General features: G+C 43.1%; 2 protein-coding genes across 5 annotated transcripts in view; one reads left to right on the forward strand and one right to left on the reverse strand.

Moving 5' to 3' along the window:
- The window catches only part of LOC309520943 (acylphosphatase-2-like), a 32,786-nt gene that overhangs the window by 10,856 nt on the left and 462 nt on the right, over positions 1 to 21,468 (reverse strand). The window contains exon 2 of one of the 4 annotated variants that reach the window (XM_082202934.1): positions 14,050 to 14,170. The gene's annotated coding sequence lies outside the window, so the exon portion shown is untranslated. Of the gene's footprint in view, positions 1 to 917; positions 1,028 to 9,469; positions 9,657 to 14,049; positions 14,171 to 21,468 lie in introns of those variants that run through there. The other 3 variants (XM_082202936.1, XM_082202938.1, XM_082202935.1) reach the window with 3 other exon arrangements.
- TOP6BL (TOP6B like initiator of meiotic double strand breaks) lies at positions 931 to 20,964 on the forward strand (the record flags this gene model as incomplete). The annotated part of the gene is made up of 16 exons (XM_082202940.1): positions 931 to 1,137; positions 3,082 to 3,226; positions 4,336 to 4,389; positions 5,762 to 5,862; positions 7,502 to 7,585; positions 8,896 to 8,951; positions 10,942 to 11,013; positions 12,788 to 12,979; positions 13,279 to 13,433; positions 14,819 to 14,956; positions 16,512 to 16,633; positions 16,861 to 16,971; positions 17,865 to 17,963; positions 18,661 to 18,784; positions 19,964 to 20,232; positions 20,835 to 20,964. The coding sequence occupies 16 exons, from the start codon at positions 931 to 933 to the stop codon at positions 20,886 to 20,888; spliced, it is 1,983 nt and encodes a 660-aa protein (XP_082059066.1). The 3' UTR covers positions 20,889 to 20,964.

The raw sequence follows: 21,468 nt of genomic DNA on the forward strand, positions 1-21,468 counted from the left end.
GCCCGCTGGTGCAGAGGTTAAAATGTTGGGCTAGGTTAGAATGCTGGACCCAAGAAAGACTGCAGTTCAAATCCCCACTTGGCCATGAAGCTCACAGGGTGACCTTGGGCCAGTCGCTCGGTCTCAGCCTAACCTACCTCAAAGGGCTGTTGTGGGGATTAATTGAGCGGAACCAGGTAGGATGCCTCAAGCTCCTTGGAGAGAAAGGTGGGATATAAATGCAATCAAACAATAATTCAATCTGGAGTGGGTGTTACTGAGATTGCTGGATCTGATGAGCTCCTGGGTGGGGGTGTCAGTCAATTCTTTTGAGGACAAAGCGTCTTTAAAGATATGGGGGGGGGGATATCTGTTGAAGTCCCTTTTAACCAGGGTTTTGATTGATTGGATTGACATCCCACGTCCTTTTAAAATGTGTGGTGCTTTTTTGGTGGTGGTGGTGTGTTATTGGGTTGTTGTTTTTATTTTTATTATATATTTTATGGTTTTTACCAGCATGAGTTTGACCAAACTGCAGGAGGCAGTGGAATACAGGAGTGCCTAGCGTGCTCTGGTCCATGGGGTCATGAAGAGTCAGACACGAGTAAATGACTAAACAACAAAAACATTTTAATTTTGTTCTGTGAACTGCCCTGAGACCTCTGGGTATAGGGCAGTATATAAATTCAATAAATAATAATACAAGGCTAGAGGTGGAATTAAAAGTGTGTTGCTGGAGTGGTGGGGGGGGGAATGTTCCTGAGAGAGACATAAAATGAAGATACTGTAATTATAAACGGGGGGGGGGGGCGTCACCTAAACTTAGCAATATCGAAGGACTGATCGATATAGTTACAGAAATAGTGAGGGTTGAAAGCGAGTGGACGTGAAGGGTCAGTAAAGACTAATCATCATTACTATCATCATCGTTATTGTACCTGGAGGAGGAGGATGGGGAGTGTGAGGGAGAAAGGGGGTTTGAAGAGGGAGAAGGAACAGGTCTGGCTCTTGACTGAAAGAGGGAGGAGCCGGGGACGCGCTTGGCGAGGGCGCGCTTTCCTGTCCCCGAGGGGGGTGAGGGATGGTGTCCAATTTTGCGCGGGAAAAGAGACGGCCGCGCGCCTAGCCATGGGGGACGTGGCGTTGGCAACTCGCACGGTGAGCGCGCCCCCCCTGGGATGGAGCGGGAAGGCGTTTCATGTGGTTGAAATGTGTGATGGATTCAAGTGAAAAAGGAAGGGGGGTTTGACAGTAGTGAGCTATGAGGGGACTAATTTTAACACACACATACTCTCCCTGCCTTGCTAATTAACCCCCTCATAGCTCACAACTATAAAAAGTATCACAAACACAGCCTCAAGATGTGTGAGGATGAGGATGGGGAGGTTGTTGAGGGTGCTGGGAACCAAGGAGGAGCAGGTGGGCTTGTAGCTGTGAGGTGGTGTTGGGATAGGGGGTGCGGTGGGGAATGGGAGGCCTGGCCTGAGGTGCGAAGAAAAGGTGGCAAGGTGATAATAATACTGGGAGCAACAAGTTGACTTAATTTTTAAGGTCAGCTTGTGGCAGCTTGTGGGAGGGGAGGAAAGAACTGTGGAAGAAGGGGGCAGAAGTTTGGGGTCAGGGGTTTTCCTTGTTTGTTGAAATGTACATAACAGCCTTTCCCCCACAGATCTGTGAGGTAGAAAAAGAAAAGCGAACATCACATCGTTTCAGGGATATACTGCATGGATAGGCACCAGGACTAAATAACAATGGAAACAATCCAGTTCCCTAAATTTCTGGCTGAAATCCACACCATACATTTAAAGCTTATCTGGTGCACATTTAAAGCACGTGACTTTTTCCAAAGAAGGGCTTGGATTTAACTTTAACTTCATTTAATGTCTCAATTTCCCGTTCTGTAAAGTCTGGGTAGTATAACCTACATGGCCAAAGTGTTCTAGTGCTGAAGACCAAAACAGATAATCTGAACAGCATCTTTTAGTGGGGGAGACTACAATAATTGCATCTGAATACAATTTCTTTTTATCTGACCTGTGAAGCAACATGGCCCAGAGTCAGCATTGCTGTATATTATAGCCTCTATGCTTAGTTGATGCACATGCTCTTATTCTACCCTCTAGTGGCCACTGAGAACACCTGCTGTATATTGCTCAGGGCCTTGTTGCTTTCAGTTTGAGGGAAGTTTCTATTGAGCAAAATCTTCAATGGTCAAATTAAAGCTAGGATTTTTGTATATCATGTAGAGAAACATTAGGGGCTAAAACAATGGCATTCAGTTGATGCGGGGGCATTTTGGAAACCTCCCACCTGAGGGAAAAACTCTGTGAAGATATAATGATGCTGGCAGTGGTGCTGCCTGATACATTCTAATCCACTTTTTACCTTGCTGCCAGGGATTACAGAATCTAGGGCTGCTGGAGGAGAAAGGCTTTGCTATTCAGTATACTTTGCCAGTGTTTTCCCCAAACATTTTCTTCTCCTAGGACAGACAACATTTGTTGTTGCAAGCTGTTTTCTTCCAAAGGACTTTCTCCCTCCAGGTTTGCTGTGATTCCCCAGCCAAGATTTCAGAATTTACTCCTGGATTAAGAGCGCCTGATCCATTCAGTTTCAGGAAGCAAAAGTAGAAAAAAACCCAGTAGCAGATATTTATTTCTAAGACTGATAACCTTTATATAGAACTCGTCTGGATGAGACCTCTATCCTAAAATAAAACCTCCTTATAGTTATTTCTGATATTCAAACCTTTTAGAGAAAGAACCCTGCTTGGAAATTCAAAATAGACACAGTAAAAAATCATACCACAATCCTTGGGATGAAAGAAAAGCTTTGAGTAACATTGGTATTCTAGAATTGTGTGGTAGCAGTAAGAGAAACTGAATGCTGCCTTGGACCCAGAATTGCCTGTAATCCCATTGAAGCTTTTAGGGCATGACACCAGACCATCCCATTTCCAAGGCCAGGTGGTGGTTTCAATCCTGCCAGTGCTCAAATTAGTAGAACAGGATAGTGTGTGTCCACACTCTTCTTTCAGGACAGAATTTGTGTATATGATTACATGTTTCATTGCATGTTTCACAAGGCTCTTTACAATTTCAGATTCTAGAATATCTATTTGTTCGCCTTCAGTATGCAAAGGAAGAACAGTCAAAAGGATTTTCCACATTAGAACGGATACTTGTAGTTTCGGTGGACATTGAAGATTCTTTCCAGCGTGTGCATCATTCCCACTGTACTACTACTAGTGAGTATAGTTTAAATGTGGCCTTCAGAAGGACTCTTACAATGTCTATATTTTACAGAGGGGTAAAAAAAGAAGGCAGGTGGAACTTGATAATGCCCTCATATTTATTAACTAGGAATAATCCACCCACCCGGGCAACCATTTTCAGGCCCTCTTGCCCTCTGCATGACTACCAATAGTTTGGATGACTGTTTCCAGCTTTCCCATTGTACTGTCATTTTACTCAGCAAGGTTAAACTGATTTGTGTTTTCATCACAGTGCCAGCCCAATACATTTTGCTGCTTGGAGCAAAGGACAAAAGGTCACTCCCTCCTATTTCATACAAAAAAACTGACTTGATTGGCAGCTAAATCTTACTAGAACACTGGCTACAGGTCTGCATTGTTCACTGTACAGTGGTACCTCTGGTTACAGATGCCTCAGGTTACAGACGCGTCAGGTTACAGACTCCACTAACCCAGAAATAGTACCTCGGATGAAGAACTTTGCTTCAGGATAAGAACAGAAATTGTGCGGTGGCGGCGTGATGGCAGCAGGAGGCCCCATTAGTTAATGTGGTACCTCAGGTTAAGAACAGTTTCAGGTTAAGAACAGACCTCCAGAACGAATTAAGTTCTTAACCCGAGGTACCACTGTACATGTAGGTAGGAAGCTAGCTTAAGAGGTGCAAGGCAGGCCACTTGGCACACATAGTCCAGTCCTCCCAGCACTTACCACTTGAGGTACTCACTCTCCCTCATGCTACAACCAGTCTTGAATCTCCTATTACTGCTGTCGTGAAGCAGATTTTACATACATTTCTGCAGTAATTGAGTTGTCACAGACCTTACTTTTTGCATTCCGCTGCCATTTAACTCTGACTTTTGCCCTTTCCCCTTGACACCTGATCACACTCCATGCATCAGATGAAGAGAGCTCTCATCCACAAAAGGTTATATGGCATAATAAAAACGAGTTAGCCTTTAAGATGCCACAAGACTATTTGGTGGTTTTGGTGCAATAGACTGCACGTCTGGAAGCTGTATTTTGATATGTCATTATTAATAGAACAGAAATCTGAAAAAAAAAATACAGTAAATAAAAGTTGTCCATTGTTTGTTCCTTGCAGTTTCAGCAAAAGGTGACTTCTGCTACAAACTTCTCAGTGATCAGATGTGTAGAGGTAAATAGCCTTTCAGTTACCAATGTCTGAAGGTTCCAGATTGTGGCTGTAGATTTCCTAATCTTGGAGACGGCTCAGGCTTAAGGCTTGCATCCCATAATAATGTCCTAAGTTACAGGTAGCTTTAGAAGGCCCAGGCAGTGCTTGAATTTATGGCAGAGGGAGGCAGGGGCAATCTCTTACCTTTTTTGACATCTACTGTTTTTAGAAGACTACAGGGGGGCATGAATTGTCTGAAACGGGGTGAGGAGAATCACGAGTTGAGCTTTGTGAAATCAGTTCAGGCCTGTCCTACCTTACTCCACATAATATAACCATGGCCTTAGGTAGGAAATTGTTCACATGCTATGCTAACATCAGTGTGGGAGAGTTTTAATGCCTAGTTGCTTTTCTTCCCATAATGAAGTTAGTTGGTGCCAGGTAATTTCACAGTTTCTGCGCAGCAAGAGCAGCAGTGTTCCCCTGGGATTTATCTGTGTCTCCTCCTTCAGGCTAATAAAACATGGTAAAGCTGTCCTAAATATAAACCTTGCTAGTTTCATTTTAGAGTCAGAGTTGGAAGAGACTAAAAAAGGCCACTTAGTTCAGTCCTCATATGCCCAAAGACAGGACCACCCACCTCCCCTCTCTTGACCCATACAATCCTGACCACCACCCACAGAACAGTAACTTGGGATGCTTCAGGCAAGTGAGCAAAGCCACAGATCACTATATGCGATCAGTCAGACATAGGGATTCCCTCCTGAGTCCTAATATTGCAAATTCACTCAGCGCTTACTGGTCCAGACATAATACTGGCTTCCTTTTAAGCATAATTAAGAAGCCAACTGTGTGAATGTGTGCTCCATCCTCCCACCCATTCCCTTCACAAGACTGAATTCCCCCTTTGTATCTTGTTTGGGTGGCTGTGTGCTCTACAGAAGCCAGATAGTCTTCTGTAAAGAACAGACCTCGGTTTGAAAGATTACCTGGTCAAAGCCCTGTTTAAAGATAAAGAGTGAAAAGAAGGGAGGGGGGGCTTTGAAATTACTGGTACCCATCACCAGTTAGCTCCTGGACAGCAGATTGACCACTGGTCACTAAATCTTCCCAAATATACTGTAGTGGTCATCTCCCTATGCCTTAAGCACCATTAGGGAGAAAGCCAGTACCAGTCTTATTCACTGTTAATGCTGGGTTCCTGTTAGCCAGTACCTGGAACCGACATTAAAAGGTCTCCACCATCCCCGAGTCATTGTAAGGAAGATTTATTGTGGACAGCTACATACAAGCCTCCGTTCCGTGTCTTCTAACCATAGTTTCATCCAGAGAACAGGATTTATTTGCTGGCCTTACAATGTTTGTCTTACATTAGTAATTTTCCCTCCTGCAGAAATGAAAGATTTGCTGCCTTTATGCCAGAGCAAAGCCTTGAGTGGAAGGGGGTGTCCCCATGAATGTATAGACATCATGCCTTTTCAACTCTCCTTTGAGGTTAGACCCTTTTGTGGACTTGGCCCTTAATTCTCAAACCTGGTGCAAATTATCCTGCAGAGCCTGGATGATACCTTAGGTTGTGCACATATTATCACCTTAAAACACAGCTAGGTTGTTCTTTTTCTCAATTTGGATCAAAACAGGATGGTGAAAAACACATCAAAATGCAGTATTTCATTAGAAACTGCAGGAAAGATATGGATTGTGCCTAATGACTTGTGTTCACGTCTTCCCAAACTAGCAGCTGGAGCACACTAGATGCAGTGTAAATGGGAATGTGTACACAATGTGGACAACCCATGCGATGGCATTGGACATATCGATGCCAGCCCTGTGAACAATTATGAGGACATATTGGCCTGTCTGCAGTTTTGCTAGCTATAAATCTCTCTAAAATCCCTGCTGCTGCTTTTCCTCAAACACTGATGCCCTATAAGATCTGGCCTGCAATATTTCAATTAGATTTCCTGTGAGGCCTCTGGTTAGAAATGTACTGCAACTGCATCTAACAGCAAGGTGTTATATCTTTCCATGTAACAATGAAAGCTTCATAGCTCTTTGCTGAAAGATCATGCCCCAGGATGGTTTGCTAGTGCTTTTTTTGGGGGGGGGGTCTGTTTTTTTTTTTTTGGCAACTGCCTGAACTTGAAAGTTTTCTCTAGTTTTTTTACTAATAGTTGCTTGCAAATAAATATGTTACCTCTGTTCCTGCAGAGGACTGAGGGCTAAACGAGAGGTGATGTTAACTGTTTTGTTTTGTTTTTTAAACAACCATAGTCTAAGTCCATGTTTTCATTTCTAAGAGTCTTGGGCCTCTGAACTCACATCTCCAAAAGCCTCTGGCTTTTATGGTGCCAGTCTTCACAACTGTGAGAGGGTGGCAATCTGCAGCTGTCCCTTTTTCATGTACTGTATCTTGGTCTCTTGCCTTCTCTTCAGAGAGGTTTAGGTGGGACAGCTTTGTAGACCAGCCCTACTTATCTGCCCTACAAAACTGAAACCTGCTCCAAAACTGCCGTTGCTGTCACAGTGTTTTCTAGAACATATGTACAGTAAAATGGGCTATATAGATGCCTAGAATCCACAGAAAACTGCTGGGAGGCAGGGAGTTATTCCTGCACCACCACCATAAATGAAAAGCACATTAGTTCTTCTGGTACAACTATCCCCAAAGTTAAAGTCAGTGGCCTGATTCTTCTTTACAGCATAATGTCAGGTTCAAGGACCTAGATTCCAATTTGAACTGGTGAGTGAAAAAAATCCCCTTGCACGTTCTCTCTTATGTAAGGGAGTGGGTTGTACCATGTGCAAACAGATGTATTAAAAATTTATTGGTTCCCACATTTCACAAAACAGACAGTAAGAGGAAACGGGAGTCTTGTTTGTTTGAAATATAAAGTGCTGCACTTCACAGGTCCTGGTTGGCTTAAAGTGCTTTACAGTAACAAAGAAAGAATTGCATGCCCTCTCCTTTCCCTCACCAGTGTTTTCAGTCTCTAAATTGAAACTGAGGTTTTGATGGCCACGCAAAGTGGTGATGTGAAATAAATTGAGATCTTTGGTAGCTTACGGAATAAAATACAGCTTTAAGGCAAAGTTTTTGGAAAGGGGCTGTTAACATCTTGTGGCTTTTCAGCTTGATGAGAAATCTGGAGCTATCCAGGAGGACTGTTTGGCATTGAAGCAATTCATCCACCGGATCAGCCTTACGTACACAACAGTAAGATTCCACTTATGTGTTTGGTTTTGTAGAATATAATTCCATCTGAAGCCTCCTCAGGACTAGTTTATTGAAAACAGGGGTGTGAAGTTGGGGGGTTAGGAAGATGTTCAAGGAGCTGAATAAGAGGATAGTTCTCATTCTTGACCTTTGAAGCAGTCCAGGTGCTAGACCAGGGGTCAGCAAACCTTTTTAGCAGGGAGCCGGTCCACTGTCCCTCAGACCTTGCGGGGGGCCGGACTATATTTTTTGGGGGGGAAATGAACAAATTCCCATGCCCCACAAATAACCCAGAGATGCCTTTTTAAATAAAAGAGCACATTCTATTCATATGAAAACATGAATTTCCAGACCGTCTGCAGGCCGGATTTAGAAGGCAATTGGGCCGGATCTGGCCCCCAGGCCTTAGTTTGCCTACCCGTGTGCTAGGACCACCCCCCCCAGATTTTGTTTGACTTGATTCTATTCATTTTATTTTCATACAAGGGAGGAAATGCATATTTTGCAGTTCTTATACAATATGAAGAATGCCAACATGTGTCTAAAGGTATTAAAAGGGAATGAGATTAAATGGGTTTAGTGCCTGCCACATCTGCCATGCTTCATTGGTTGCTGGCAGAGCTAGGGTGTGAAGTGGACAGAACTAGGCATGCACACAGCCATTGTCTGCATGTAAACCTATTGTTTACTCTGGGTTTCATACAAAGTTTACTCTGCATTTCTTGAGGAGCGATTGCTTAATGATAGCATGCCAATAAGCACAGGTGCAAAGTTAATTGGGATTTACAAGGGCTGTAGGCTGATTGACAAAAGAACAGGCAGGGAGAGGAGAGACATAGCTAGTACTTCAGTATTACTCCCCGCCCCCAGTCAACACACCACCTAGACACTGAAAACAAATATGCACCAGCCAAAGTGTGTTTTGTAAAAGTAGAGATTGTTGGGGATGAGAACCTCATGGAAGCCATATCTCCAACTCAGAAGCCATGCCTCCCAATGTCAGGATTGAGGACTAACATTGCACTTTCTGAGAGGTATTCTTCCTTCAGCCTACCCACTATGCTAATTTTCACTCCTTCTTTACTAAAGCATTGTGCTTTTTGCCTGGCTTACCATGGGCCCTGCAGTCTCTCAGCACTTCTCCATCCTAGCACAGATCAGGATGCAGATCTTCCCTGCCCCCCCCCAGATGACACAAGAGGCAAAACTGAGCTTAGATGGGCCCATTGTGTGTCTTGATAGAAAGCCACTTCCTATGTTTCTTTGCTGTTTTGAGTCTAACTTAAATTCTCTACTGTTCTGCTCTGTAGGTAAAATTTCATTATTGTGTAAAAGTGAACGGCTCAATCTCTGCTGAGACCTATAAGTGAGTAAATGTTTCCACCACGAAGTAATATTGATGGCTGCAAAAGGTTTATAAGGTTCAGTTGTTCTGCCAGTTGACATGAAACAATAGTTATCGCGCCTGCTGAAAAGGGGGGGAAAGAACCCAGCCCCTGGCCTGGCAACAAGAGAGCTGAGGCATGCCTTTTCTCTATTGGTGTGGCAGATACCTGAAACACCTGCTATCCATGACTGAGTTAACCATGACCCAGTATAGCATAATCATTGTATGATACTACAAGGGACCTGAACTTCCACCTCCCCCAAAATAAAAACAACATTGCATCCTTTACCTGATAGCAGGGCAGCTCCTGCTCAGGGTTGCAACCCAAACATGTATCCTGAGGTACTTGGGGCTTTCTTTCATCAGCATAAGTCCAAACTGCTTAACCTAGATGTCTTTATTGTCTTTTGTTGTCACTTCAAAAGCCTACAGGCACACTTCCATCTCAAATGTATATATGGTTTCTAAACTAAACATTTTAGGGCCAACGTACTTACAGGTTTTCCTTGAGAACAGGAGAGATTGTGAGAGTCTCTGTCAATCTCATTTGATCTGCAGAATTGCCCGTGTTGAATTCTGCAGGCAGGTCTGTCCTGGTGGCTTTGCTGTCAGTTCCTACTCAGTGTGTGCCAAGAACAAAGGATGTCCTGTTCTCCTTTCAATGGCTTCAGAAGAGTCTGAAATTTAACTGCCCTGAATAAGTTGCCAATGATTTGGCACTTGGCAGTGTGGCCTGTGTTAGGCTGAACAGGCTCTTATTTAACATTAAGGCTGTGTGCGCACTCCTGTTTACTCTGCATCCAATGTGCACCTGCTGCTGGTTTGTTAAGTGTGCACACAATGTTAGCCACAATCCATAACTATCCTGTCATTTCTTAAGAATACTGCATTTTTATGTGTTCTGCTCCACAACAGCTTTGATCTGAATTGAGAAAAAGAATGACCTAGCAACCTTTTAAGGCAACAATATGTACATAGCCATGCACATAGTCTTGCAGCTCTAAAGCCCAATCTCATTTTTCGTGTAAAAAGTGGGGCAGGGGGGGAAGATGGATAGTACTGCCCAGACTTCCTTTATCTTAAATTGTTTGTGTTAGCATTTTTGTTCCTAATCTCAAAACATAATCTTCATCTCCCTTTTATCAATACCTTTAAAATCTCATACACCATTTTGTTGAATATAAAAGACAAAGGAAGAGCTGTTTTGATTCTCTATTTTAGCTTAAAAAGAAAAGGTCCATAAGAAAAAACTGCAGAATCCACATTTTACAGATACTTCTGGATTTTTCTATGTCTTGCCTGCAGGTCAGAGTGTTTTCAGTAGTGCATTTAGTTAGCTCCTTTTCAGGGAGGAGTTATTCACTTTTGGCAAGTGGCTATCAGCAGTGAAGTTGTAAGCATATACACCCCAGTGTAATTTGTATGTTAAAGGTCCTGAAACTGTCAGAGGAGTCTAAACAGCATTAGTAAATTATCTTGCGCTCTCTATAACTGAAAGCTAATGAACTTCCCAATCCTGGGAGAATCTGAAAAGCAAAGCAAAACCCAAAGCAAATCCTCTGCTGCTGTTTCATTTCTCTTCAGTGCCCTAAATGGTAGCACTCTATTCTGTGACATGTTGTTGTAGGTCCCACTCATTTATATTATTTATCACCATTTGTCTCTCTCTTTTTCCTTCAAAAGATGGATATAGTGTTCAGGTCCAAGCTATTATCCCTAAAGTTCAAGTGCCTTAAACTTCTTGAAAATTGACTGGCACAGTCATATAACTTGGTCATGCTGCAGCATATTCTGTGTTGCTCCTTTTAGAATGTGTGCAGTGCTAATTGAAAATTGTGAGCATTGCTTGCTAAGGAAAGGGTGTAGAAGGGGTCTTGTTTATTTTTTTTATTGGTGTTGTGTTTCATGATAAAACAAAACTAAACAAATGCTGTGATTGTTCAAAATATATATTCCTTCTGCTGTCTAGAACAGAGAGGGGAGCTGCCACTTGTTTGCCAGGTGGGACAAGACTACTGAGTGACGGGAATCATTTTGTGAGGTGAGGAGTTGGAGGAAGGGGTCTGTACTGCAGGCACTAAGTTAGCAGTTACTGTTGAGCACTAATAATGGAGATGGGATTCAGGGACACTAGTGGAATGTTTGGGATTGTACGAGGCATGATGAAAAGATTAAAAGGGGACAGATTTGTTATTCTTCCCGTTTTACAAAACTGGAGCCAAAAGATTTTGGGCACAATAGACTGGAAGTTCTTTTGTACAAGCCGTGTGTCAGTTTACGGGAACTCTGCTAGAGCACTGTTGTAGGTGACCTTAGTAAGTTTCCATTGCTGGCCGAATTTGAATTTAGGATGAATGCCAGACATTGAGAGGGTTAAGCAATGCTGCTGCAGGGTGAAGGAGTCTGGGCGCCAGAATATTTCCTTCATCTCCTTAATCTTCTGGTCACAAAGCCCTGCTTTAGGCACCTCAGTTATTTGCTTGCAAAAATACTGGCTGAGATGTTTTTTTTAAAAAAGAAGTAGAAGAGAACACCTTATCTCATAAGCAGTCTGTGTTGCCATCTGGTGGACATGGGAGCGGAGAGCTGGATGTGTAGTAAGGATCCCTGGCTTTTGTCAAACAAGCACCTTAGAAAAACCAAAGCTAGCCGCCAAGTGGGACCTGTCATAGGCACCTACGAGACAGTGCCACATACCCACAACTCCCTAAATAAGTATGAAGATGGAATGTCTTCAGATGCCCTCCAGGTGGCCATGGAAAATTAAGGGACTTTGAGTGGATAATTGTGGGGGAGGGTGCCATGGCAGGCTGGATGGCTTGAAACCCTAAACAGAAGGATTCCCATTAGAAAACAAGGATACACCGCAACATTTTGTTGCAGGCTACACTTCTCTTACTGACTGTAAGAGATTTTCACCATGCTATGCTACACAAAGTGGTGTGTGTATACTGTACAACTTAAAGGTAAAGGTAAAGGTACCCCTGCCCGAACGGGCCAGTCTTGACAGACTCTGGGGTTTGTGCGCCCATCTCACTCAAGAGGCCGGGGGCCAGCGCTGTCCGGAGACACTTCCGGGTCACGTGGCCAGCGTGACAAAGCTGCATCTGGCGAGCCAGCGCAGCACACGGAACGCCGTTTACCTTCCCGCTGGTAAGCGGTACCTATTTATCTACTTGCACCCGGGGGTGCTTTCGAACTGCTAGGTTGGCAGGCGCTGGGACCGAGCAGCGGGAGCGCACCCCGCCGCGGGGATTCGAACCGCCGACCTTTCGATCGGCAAGCCCTAGGCGCTGAGGCTTTTACCCACAGCGCCACCCGCGGCCCTGTATACAACTTAGCCTGTGGCAAAAAGAAGGTGCTATGCAATCCCATGTATGTTTGCTCAAAAACAAATTAGTGTTCTAATGAAATTTATGTGAGTCTGTGTAACTTGAGCAAATTATAACCAGTCACAAAATGTGGGGTTTTTTTCCTGATTGCATAATTTGAATTTGTTTAGCTCACAGATGTGACAAACCTAATAGAGTGCTGATTGATACAAAAGTATCTGAACTGTCAACACAGTACAGGTCCCACTGTTAGGTGCAGGGGGATGTCAGATGTGGCCTGAAAACACGATGCTTTAGCCCTGCCTTCCTCAAGCTGGTGCCCTCCATGCTGGCTGGGGCTGATGGGAGTTGCAGTCCAAAACACCTGAGGGACACTAGGTTGGAGAAAGCTGGTTTAGCCCATGGCCAGTCTTGCCTTCCTCCTGCTATTTCCTTGTTTTCTTCCTAAACCCCTTTATCCCTTTCTTTTGTGTGTATGACCAGGTCAGCAGCCAGGGATGTGCCTTCATCTTGTGACAAAATCCACCCCATGACTGGTGAGCCTATTTGCCTCTTAATCCCAGATGAGGTAGCTGAAAGAGGCTTCAGTGGAGAGCTAAGGCTCATGCCTGTTGTCTCCCTGTGTCCCTGCCAGAAACCATACCCTAACAAGCCAGCACAAATAGCTGCTGTCTCTGTATCCTTTGCTGTGATCAGTGAGTGGAAGGTCAAAGTGAATCTATATGGAGTAAGGTTCACTGTTTGCAGGTCTACTGTAACATAGGTGTAGCTCCCCCCCCCATCAAGTAAAACAATAGAAATACTTAACTAACTGACTAATCATGTTGGTGCTGCCCTCCCTGCCCCCCTGCAACAAAAGTCCTGCCCGCCCTAACCAAGTCCTACCTCCCCCAACAAAAATCCTGGCTACGCCCATGTACTGTGATATCAATACCACCATTCATTTGCTGATTTTTTTCCCTTAGCTAGTAATATATCTTTCTTTATGACCCAGCAGGTCTGCCTGTATTGTTCTCCACAAAGGAAGCATCATGTTCTTTTTTTAAAGATCCTTCATGTCTAATAACATGGGAGAAATATGGCTATCAGGCAACACTGAATTCAGATCCCCATTGGGAAGAAGGTAAAGGTGATATATTTGTCACTTACACAACTACTTGTGCCCAGTGTGAACATGAAAAATATATGCTATCCATGTAAATTCTTGGGGGAGTCTCATGAACCCCTGGGACTGAAAGCAGAAATATTTTGTATATTGTATTTTCAGTGCAAATAACAACTTTCCTAATCATCCTAATTAACTCCATAACTTAGGGTTGCCAGCAACTCATGCATAGAAGTAACAAGTAAGAAAAGAAAAATGTTCTGGTGGTATCTGGTGAACAGAAATAGCCAATGCAAGTTGTTGTTTTTAATGAAATGCAAGAGAGAAGGAGAGATTATTTGGCTAGAATGAAAGAAATTAAGCAGAAGGTTTATGGGATATCATCACTGGTTTAGGAAGAACATATGGATATTTGCACGGAAAAGCGTGATTGGACAGTATTTGGGAATAATAGAATTGTAGAGCTGGAATGGACCCTGAGGGATAATCACACATGACTGAACAAGCATTCATGCTTGGTGAAAACTCATGCAACAACACATTTGGTGGTGGGGAAACCAGGGACCATGCAAGGAAGCATGCGACCAATATAACATGTAGTTAGGTCTCTAGGTATAGGTGAGAGAAATGAGTGGCTCACCTAAGGCCATCCACTGAGCTTCACAGCTTGAGGTTGGAATCTGTGTCTTCTGCATTCAAACTGAACACACTGCTTCTTGGTCAGTGGAGGAGTGGAGCACAGAGGCAAGAGTTAAGTCCTCCTGGAGGCAGAGTAAAAAAAGTTCAGTGGCCAGCTGGAGCAGGAAGTAACTTTCCACTGACTTCTGGTTTGTGATACAGCTTTGACCATAAGAGGCCAGCCACTTCCTTTAAACTGTAAACAACTTGAAACATATAACAGAACAGGTTAGAGAAATAGAGGGAGAGGAGGGTGGTCTCCCTCCTGCAGATAGCATAAAAAAACCTGCCTTGATGATTCACTTGGGCTTTGGCTATACAGTATGACATCCGTCCTCACCAGCACATGTGACTATTCCAGGATGAGGCAGTGCTTGAGGGCTTGTCAAATGGCCCTGCGCTCCAGCCTCCTTTTAAAAAGAGATGCTGGCCCTACTTTATTTTTTTATAGCTTTGCAATACAAATCTAAATATTTTTTTTTAATTCTTGCACAATCATTAGATGCAGGTGGACATAAGTACAAAGATGGAATGTCTTCATTTGCCCTCAAAGTGCCTTCAAATCTGCCATCTTGCACAGCAGGGGTGTTAAACTAAAGAGTATCAAAACAAAAAGATAGGTGAAGCACATACTGGGGAATTAGTTTACCTGACACCATCCAATTTCTTTGATACAGTCATTCATCCTTGGTGCTATCTATATATGCCATGTGATGTGTTCTGTCTCTTAGATACTGCAAAACCTGATATCAGATACAAGCTTCATGCCAGCCACCAACAGGACTCAGATGCTCAGGAACAAACGCTACTGCTCTTCCTCTTTCTCAGCTACTCAGATCAGTTTAATGACAAGACAGTCTATAATTTCTGTACATGCTGCTATTTATTTATATTTCTACCTTATTCTGGGGAGTGTAATAGAATAATGTACCATATGAGTTTTGGAATGATCTGCCATCTGAAGACTGGCCAGAGATGATGAATTATTTAAACTGAGATTTAGGGTCATGTTTACCCCACACTAAAAATACAAATTCTGTGTGGATGTGGTTTTTAGAACATTTAGTGGGGCCTCACAGCTATTGTCTTTAGAAACAAAGCAAATAATAATAATAATTACTATTATGATTTATATACTGCCCTTCTTTCTGAAAAGCCCAGGGCGGCAGACAAAATGCAAATTGCCAGGGCGGGGGAAAGTGGTTTAGAGACCATTTCCCTCAAATAACTGCCCAGTTAAAGAACAATTTGCAACATTGGCTGTGAGCAGAAGGGCATGCACACAGATTCAGAATCCAGGGCATTGGAGAAGCAGAGCCAAAACAAGTGTATGCACTCTTTTAGCTTTTCACTGCTTTTGGCCCTTTACATGCTCAGATCCTAGAACAGATACTCGTCAATTGTTCTGGATTCCTTACTATGCATCATTATACAATTCTCAACATGTAATCCCCTACTTGTTTTTTCATGGTTTAAAAAAGCAGTCTTTCATATTTGAAGAGGAGGATATTGTCTTTGCCATGAGAGTTTCTGCTTTGGGGGATTTGCTGAGAGGAACTGCTCTAGCTTGGTAAAGCTGCCTAGTATAGCTTCTTCTGACTTATTTTTATCAAGCACAGCACTTAACAGTTATATTTTTAATAAACACAAGGAACCTGCATGTTTCCCCTGAGGATGGAGGCAGATCTGAGCAGTGCTCCCCCCCTAAAAAAGTTTTAGGGGTACTCTCATTTTCCTACTCATATTGAAATACTGCCCCTCAATGAGGCCAAACTTAGATTCACAAAATGTTTAGGTGTATGCATACCCCTGTGTCCCCCCAGAAAAATAGCACTGGATCTGAGTAATAGCTGCCCACCCAGAGATGGGGAATCAGTTTTCGTTTCTCCTCAGAGGTGCCTTGGTGCAGCCTGAAACCTGCAGAACTTTGTTTGCTGCCTCCTCCTCCATTACAACTTAAGGCTCTTAAAAGATGCAGACTCATGGCCAACCCCTCTCCCCCAGCACTCTGATGAAGAGTTCTGGCGAACTCAGAAGCTTGCACACTATTTTGTGACATTTTAGTTGGCCTAACAAAGACATTGCCCTTATAGGTATTTTGGAAGTCCAACCTTTTCATTTGCTAAGTATTCCTACATTCAAACAGTATAAAGCTCATGAGTAAAAGGTTGGTCCCTATCTGACATCCTGTTTCCTGGTTCTTCTCTAGAGGGCCAATCAGGTCAATTTGTCTCTATAATATCAAAAAGTGTATTTGTTTCTTTAAAACATACCTTACTGTGATCTCTGAGGTTTTGGTACATTCCTCTTTTACTAATTTTTGCATATGCTATTTGCAGCTTGACCACTTGGCATCCACTGCCCTTTACCTAGATTTAATCCTTAATTTAATCCTTTGTCATTTTCACTCTTTGTGTGATGCAGGGGACCGGCAAGTGATTCTATCACATCTCTCTCCTATCCTGTTGTGCAGCAAACAAGCTGTGAAAGGCTGCATCCAAGGAGTGGTCAGTAGGATCCTGGAGCAGCATTACAAAGTGTCCCAGGTGAGAGTTCACTGCAGAAGACAAGGACCATTGAGGCCAAGAGTTGTGGTGAGGGGCATGGGGCAGAGAGTAGGGGATCTTCAAATTCTTGTCACAGATCTGTCTCTGGAGAAGTGGTATTATTTCCAGTGCTGGCAGTGAGTCGGGACAGGATAGGGAAATCTTGCTCTGATTTTTATAGGCTGTAAGACACCCAAATGCCATGCAATGCTCTTGGGTCTTCACAGGAACAGCAGAAACTGGCACAGTCTTTGCCCATCATGGCAGATGCCATTTCAAGTATAGTTTCAAGCAGCACTGACAGTGAGTTCAGAAGGAAATGCCTCCAGTCTTTGCAGGTATGGCCAGAGTGATTTATGTTACAGGTACCGTTACAATGCGCCTCTTCCACCAAGCTTTTTTTTTGGGGGGGGTGGTCTGGATGAATTTTATGAGTTTCCCCTTGTGGAACTGTTGTTTTATTATGTTTTTGTATCGTCTGTAATATATAGCTTAAGTTTGTCCTTGTTTTGTTTCCACACACTGTCCTATAACTAAGGTGAAGGCCGGTATATTCATAATAAAATAAATGTCACTGAACCGTTGGAATTGGTGGTGTAACAACTGTGCAAATAAGCACAGAATAAGGAAGTGAGATTTTCAAGGTTTATGCCTTGAACTTACTTTAGAAAGGCATATGTGGAAGAAGAGGGAAGTGAACTGATGAATTGAACAAACACATGTTCAAGCTATACTGCTCAAAGTTAAAATACAATCTTGAGAGGAGAGGAAGAAGTGGTTAGCATGTCAAAGGCAACGAGAAGCTGGTTGGTGTAGTGGTTACAGTGTTGTTCATTGACTGGGGAGACCTGGATACAAATCCCCATTGTGCCTAGTCACTCTCTCTGTCAGCCTCACCTCCTTCCCAGGGATGTTAACATAAGATGGTGTGGTGGGGGAGTGGCATGTTGTAGAGGAAATCATGTATACTGTACTGCCTTGAGCTCCTGGAAGGAAAGGTAGGAAATAAATGTAATGAATAAATGAATAAAGTTAAATTAAGCATGCTTCCAGATTACTCCATTTAAGTGAGTCCATTTTACCTTGTAAACCGCCCTGAGATCATTTGATAAAGGGCAGTATATAAATCTAATGAATAATAATAAAGTGACATGCTCACTTCCTCCCTCGTGGAGAGTAAAAGCTACAACTGTTTCTCTCTTTCCCTGTGTTTATATTTATTTATCTGTAGGTTGCAGATACCCAGAGGTTCCAAGTGACCATCAAAGATACCTTCAACAAAGTCATTCTTAACCAGTGGAAATGTAGCAGTGCATGTGACGCCAGTAGGGCAAGTTTCTCTGCTTAAGTGTGTTTGCTGCCCATCCTTAGATCCTTGTGCTATCTCCATCCATCTTCTGTTCAGAACAGTCCTAGTTGCAACTATTAACAACAAAGAGTTAATCTTCCACCAAAATATCTATTCTAGAATCCAGCTCAGATCTCAGGCTAGCCCATTTTGTGGAGAAATATATTTTAACGATGACTGCTGACAGGTGCACCACGTTGCCCCCAACGACAGAGGGTGCCTGGAGTGTGCTAATTGAAAATTTGTGAGTGCCTGGGCCCCCGTGGCCCTGCATAGATGGCGCCTATGTCTGCTGATGGGCTTGGGCTCTCAGTTCAGCCCTGGACTCACAGTGGGCTTGGCAAATCAATAATCTGAGCCTCATTTGTCCTTCCTATAAAAGGGGTATAATAATAGTGACTGATTTCATGAAGATACGTGTGACTAGATGAAATGTCTTATCTGGTCAGGCCTGCAGAGTGAATTTGCTGAGAGAGTTCTAGTACTGTTGATCTAACACCTCCCTTACATTATTGACTCTCCTTCCTTGGAGGTTTTTAAGCAGAGGTTGAATGGCCGCCTGTCATGTATGCTTTAGCTGAGATTCCTGCAGTGCAGGGGGTTGGACTAGATGACCCTTGGGTCCCTTCCAACTCTTAAGACTCTATGATCTATTGTGTGTCCCTTTCTTCTTTTGCAGCCATTGCCTAAAAATGATGAGGCAGGAGGAGGGCTGCTTAGTGCAGACCTTCCTTTACCCACCATTCACCAGAAGTTATTGGGCTCGAACTTCAGTTCTGCACAGCTGGAGCAAGGAGGAAAAGGTACATCAGAAAAGTGTGTGCATGAAGTCAAGACAGAGATTCAGTTTGTTGTACATTGTTGGAACGCTTGTTTTATCAGATGTACTTAATGTAATTAAGAGAGAGAAAGAAAGGCAGGGCAGAGATCCTGGAGTTTAGATGATGAGAGAGACTGCCCCTCCCGATGCTGCTGCAGGTTTCCCTATAGGCCTTGGACACACACACAAAATCAGTAGTGGCTCCTTAACAATCTGCAGCTCATTTAGTGAGTTATTTTCAGCAGTAATTACATTATATAATGCTCAAAACACAGTCCTAGCACCAGCTGGTTCTTGTGATGCTGAGAATGAAATGTCTTCAGGTCCTTTTGAAGTAGGATTTTGAAGGGATCAAAGGTTTGGAATATTAACCTTTAGTCTCCTTGTCTGTCTGAATTATATGGAGCTCTGTTATATGTGGTATCTGGACTCCTGATTAAACCTATGAGAAACATCCCATCAGCTAGTCACCTGCCTTACTTTGGCTCCCAAGGCATCCAGATGAGACAACTGAAAGCCAGGGTTGAAGCTGATTATCTTAGGAACAGACTATGCTTGGTGGAGACCAGGGTGTATTTATAATTTGGGTGTACTTGGGGTGGCTGAGGAGGATTGTACAGTCATTTCTTCACCTTTCAGTAGATGAAGCTATTGGGTTACAATGTAAATAAGAAATTATCCAGTTGAAGAAAGGGCATTGGTGGGTGGCCCCCATTTATTAATAACATTTTAAGTCAACTTTTGACTTTCGAGGAACCTTCGAAGCAGCAATACAGCCATCACAAGATAATTCAAAAGCAGCATAGAAATAGAAAGAATATTTAAAGTAACACTAGCAAGTCTGTAGAAAAATCAACAGAGAACAATTCCATCTAAGGCAAAGGGACTGTGAAAGCTGCAAAGGCAAATCTGGGTTTAGAAGGCAAAGAAATCCAAAACAGACCCTCACCAGATGCTCTAAGTGAATTTTGCATGTGTGTGACATGAGATTAATTAAAAGAATGAGAGAAGCATAATGGTAGTTCTGTTTGGTTGATCTGAGCTTTTGTGTTGTTTCAGCATTGTTAATTACACCTGTACATGTTTGTGGTTCACAAATTGTACTTGAGTGTGTGGCTTCATGAACACCAAGGGTGTCCTGCCCTGGTTTTATGTTCTGCAGGATTTCTGTTTGTCAATTCAGACTGTGGTGGAATGAGCCAAAAAGGAAGCAGGAAGATCCATGTGGAGGATTCAGGAGACCCACATGTCGCTGGGGCGGCTAAAAGCAAGGAAAAGAACAAGAGTCTGTTAGCAGAATCAGGCACCTCTTCAAGCTCGCTCTTCTCACATCCAACTAAAATTGGGTGTGACGCTCTCCAAGATAAAAGCCAGGTGGTGTCTGCAGGTCCTTCAGTGAAGAAAATCCGAAGCAATGAAAATCTATGGCAGGTTTGTCAAGAAATATTGCACCATGAAACCAAAGCAGAATGAAAAGGCCCATCCCCGTTCCAGTTAATAACCAAAAGAAAGCAGTGTAGGGAGTAGGTGCCACTAGTCATATGGTTAATTGCCAAAGATCCCCAATACGTTGTCAGAGGAGCACCAGTGAGTTCTATCAACCCATCTGCAAAACAAGGCCAAGAGTGGAGCAGTAGTATTCACAGCTGGTTTGCAAGGCATTTTGAGAGGCCCTTTCCACTTTTCAAAACTGGGTAAATACAGATCTTCAATGGAATCAGTTTCAACAACTCTTAGTTGACAAAACCTGTTTTTAACATGTAATGTAAAAAACGTACAAAATATTCTGGAAAGGCTGGGAAAATAAGAACGATTTCAATGGGGAATCAAAGGGCATGATATCTAGCACCAAGCAAGGCTCTCTGGTCCTGCATTTAACAATGCTAGCTCCCTGGCCACCACCCACCTAACTTCAGAGTGTGGGAACTCAGAGGGACTCTGAATATGAACATAATATTAGGACAGGCTTCTGTGTAAATCTGAAGATAGTCTTCTCTCTGATGTCCTTATTTAATTTCACTTTTGTATTACAGGATGATTACTTTTGGAAACAAGAGGTCTCAAAATTGGCCAAGTGGACATCCTGAAATGGTTGCAGCCTGAGGACATTGTATTTCTGCATTCTGGAATTTCTGTGCAGGCCAATATAAGGGGGGGAAATCATTAATGGTCTCACTTCCCTTCTATTACAAAGATGAATTGGAGAGCAAATATGTAACCTTGGCAAATAAATATCCACCACTATTGCTGGACCCAAGAAAAGTGAAATCTCCCACCTGCCTGATTTTGGAGAGAGACACCAACTCACTGGAGTGTAGAATCCTGAAAAATTATTGGCAGGCATGTCCTGAGGAAAAGCATTGTCAAAGAGCATGCACACAAGAGCATACAACCACCAGAAGTGCAGGGCAGGAATGTAGTTTGTGAAGGCAGGTTCGATATTTGCCAAAGGAAAAGGGGTGGGTTGGAGAAATTTGCAATGATATTCTGGGCAGGAAAGCTCTGAGAGACAGGGGGAGACGCAGAGCAAAGCAGTTTGGGGACTTTTGCCCTTACCAAAGAGGCATAGTTTAGGAGGAAAGATTCAAAAGAAATACACAGAAAATTATGGGGAGCCTTTTTTGTTGTTCTTCAAAAAGTGAGGGGAGCTCCTGCCTTTCGTAGCTG

This window comes from Podarcis vaucheri (assembly GCF_965113315.1).
Source record: "Podarcis vaucheri genome assembly, chromosome: 16".
Taxonomy (NCBI): Eukaryota; Metazoa; Chordata; class Lepidosauria; order Squamata; family Lacertidae; genus Podarcis; species Podarcis vaucheri.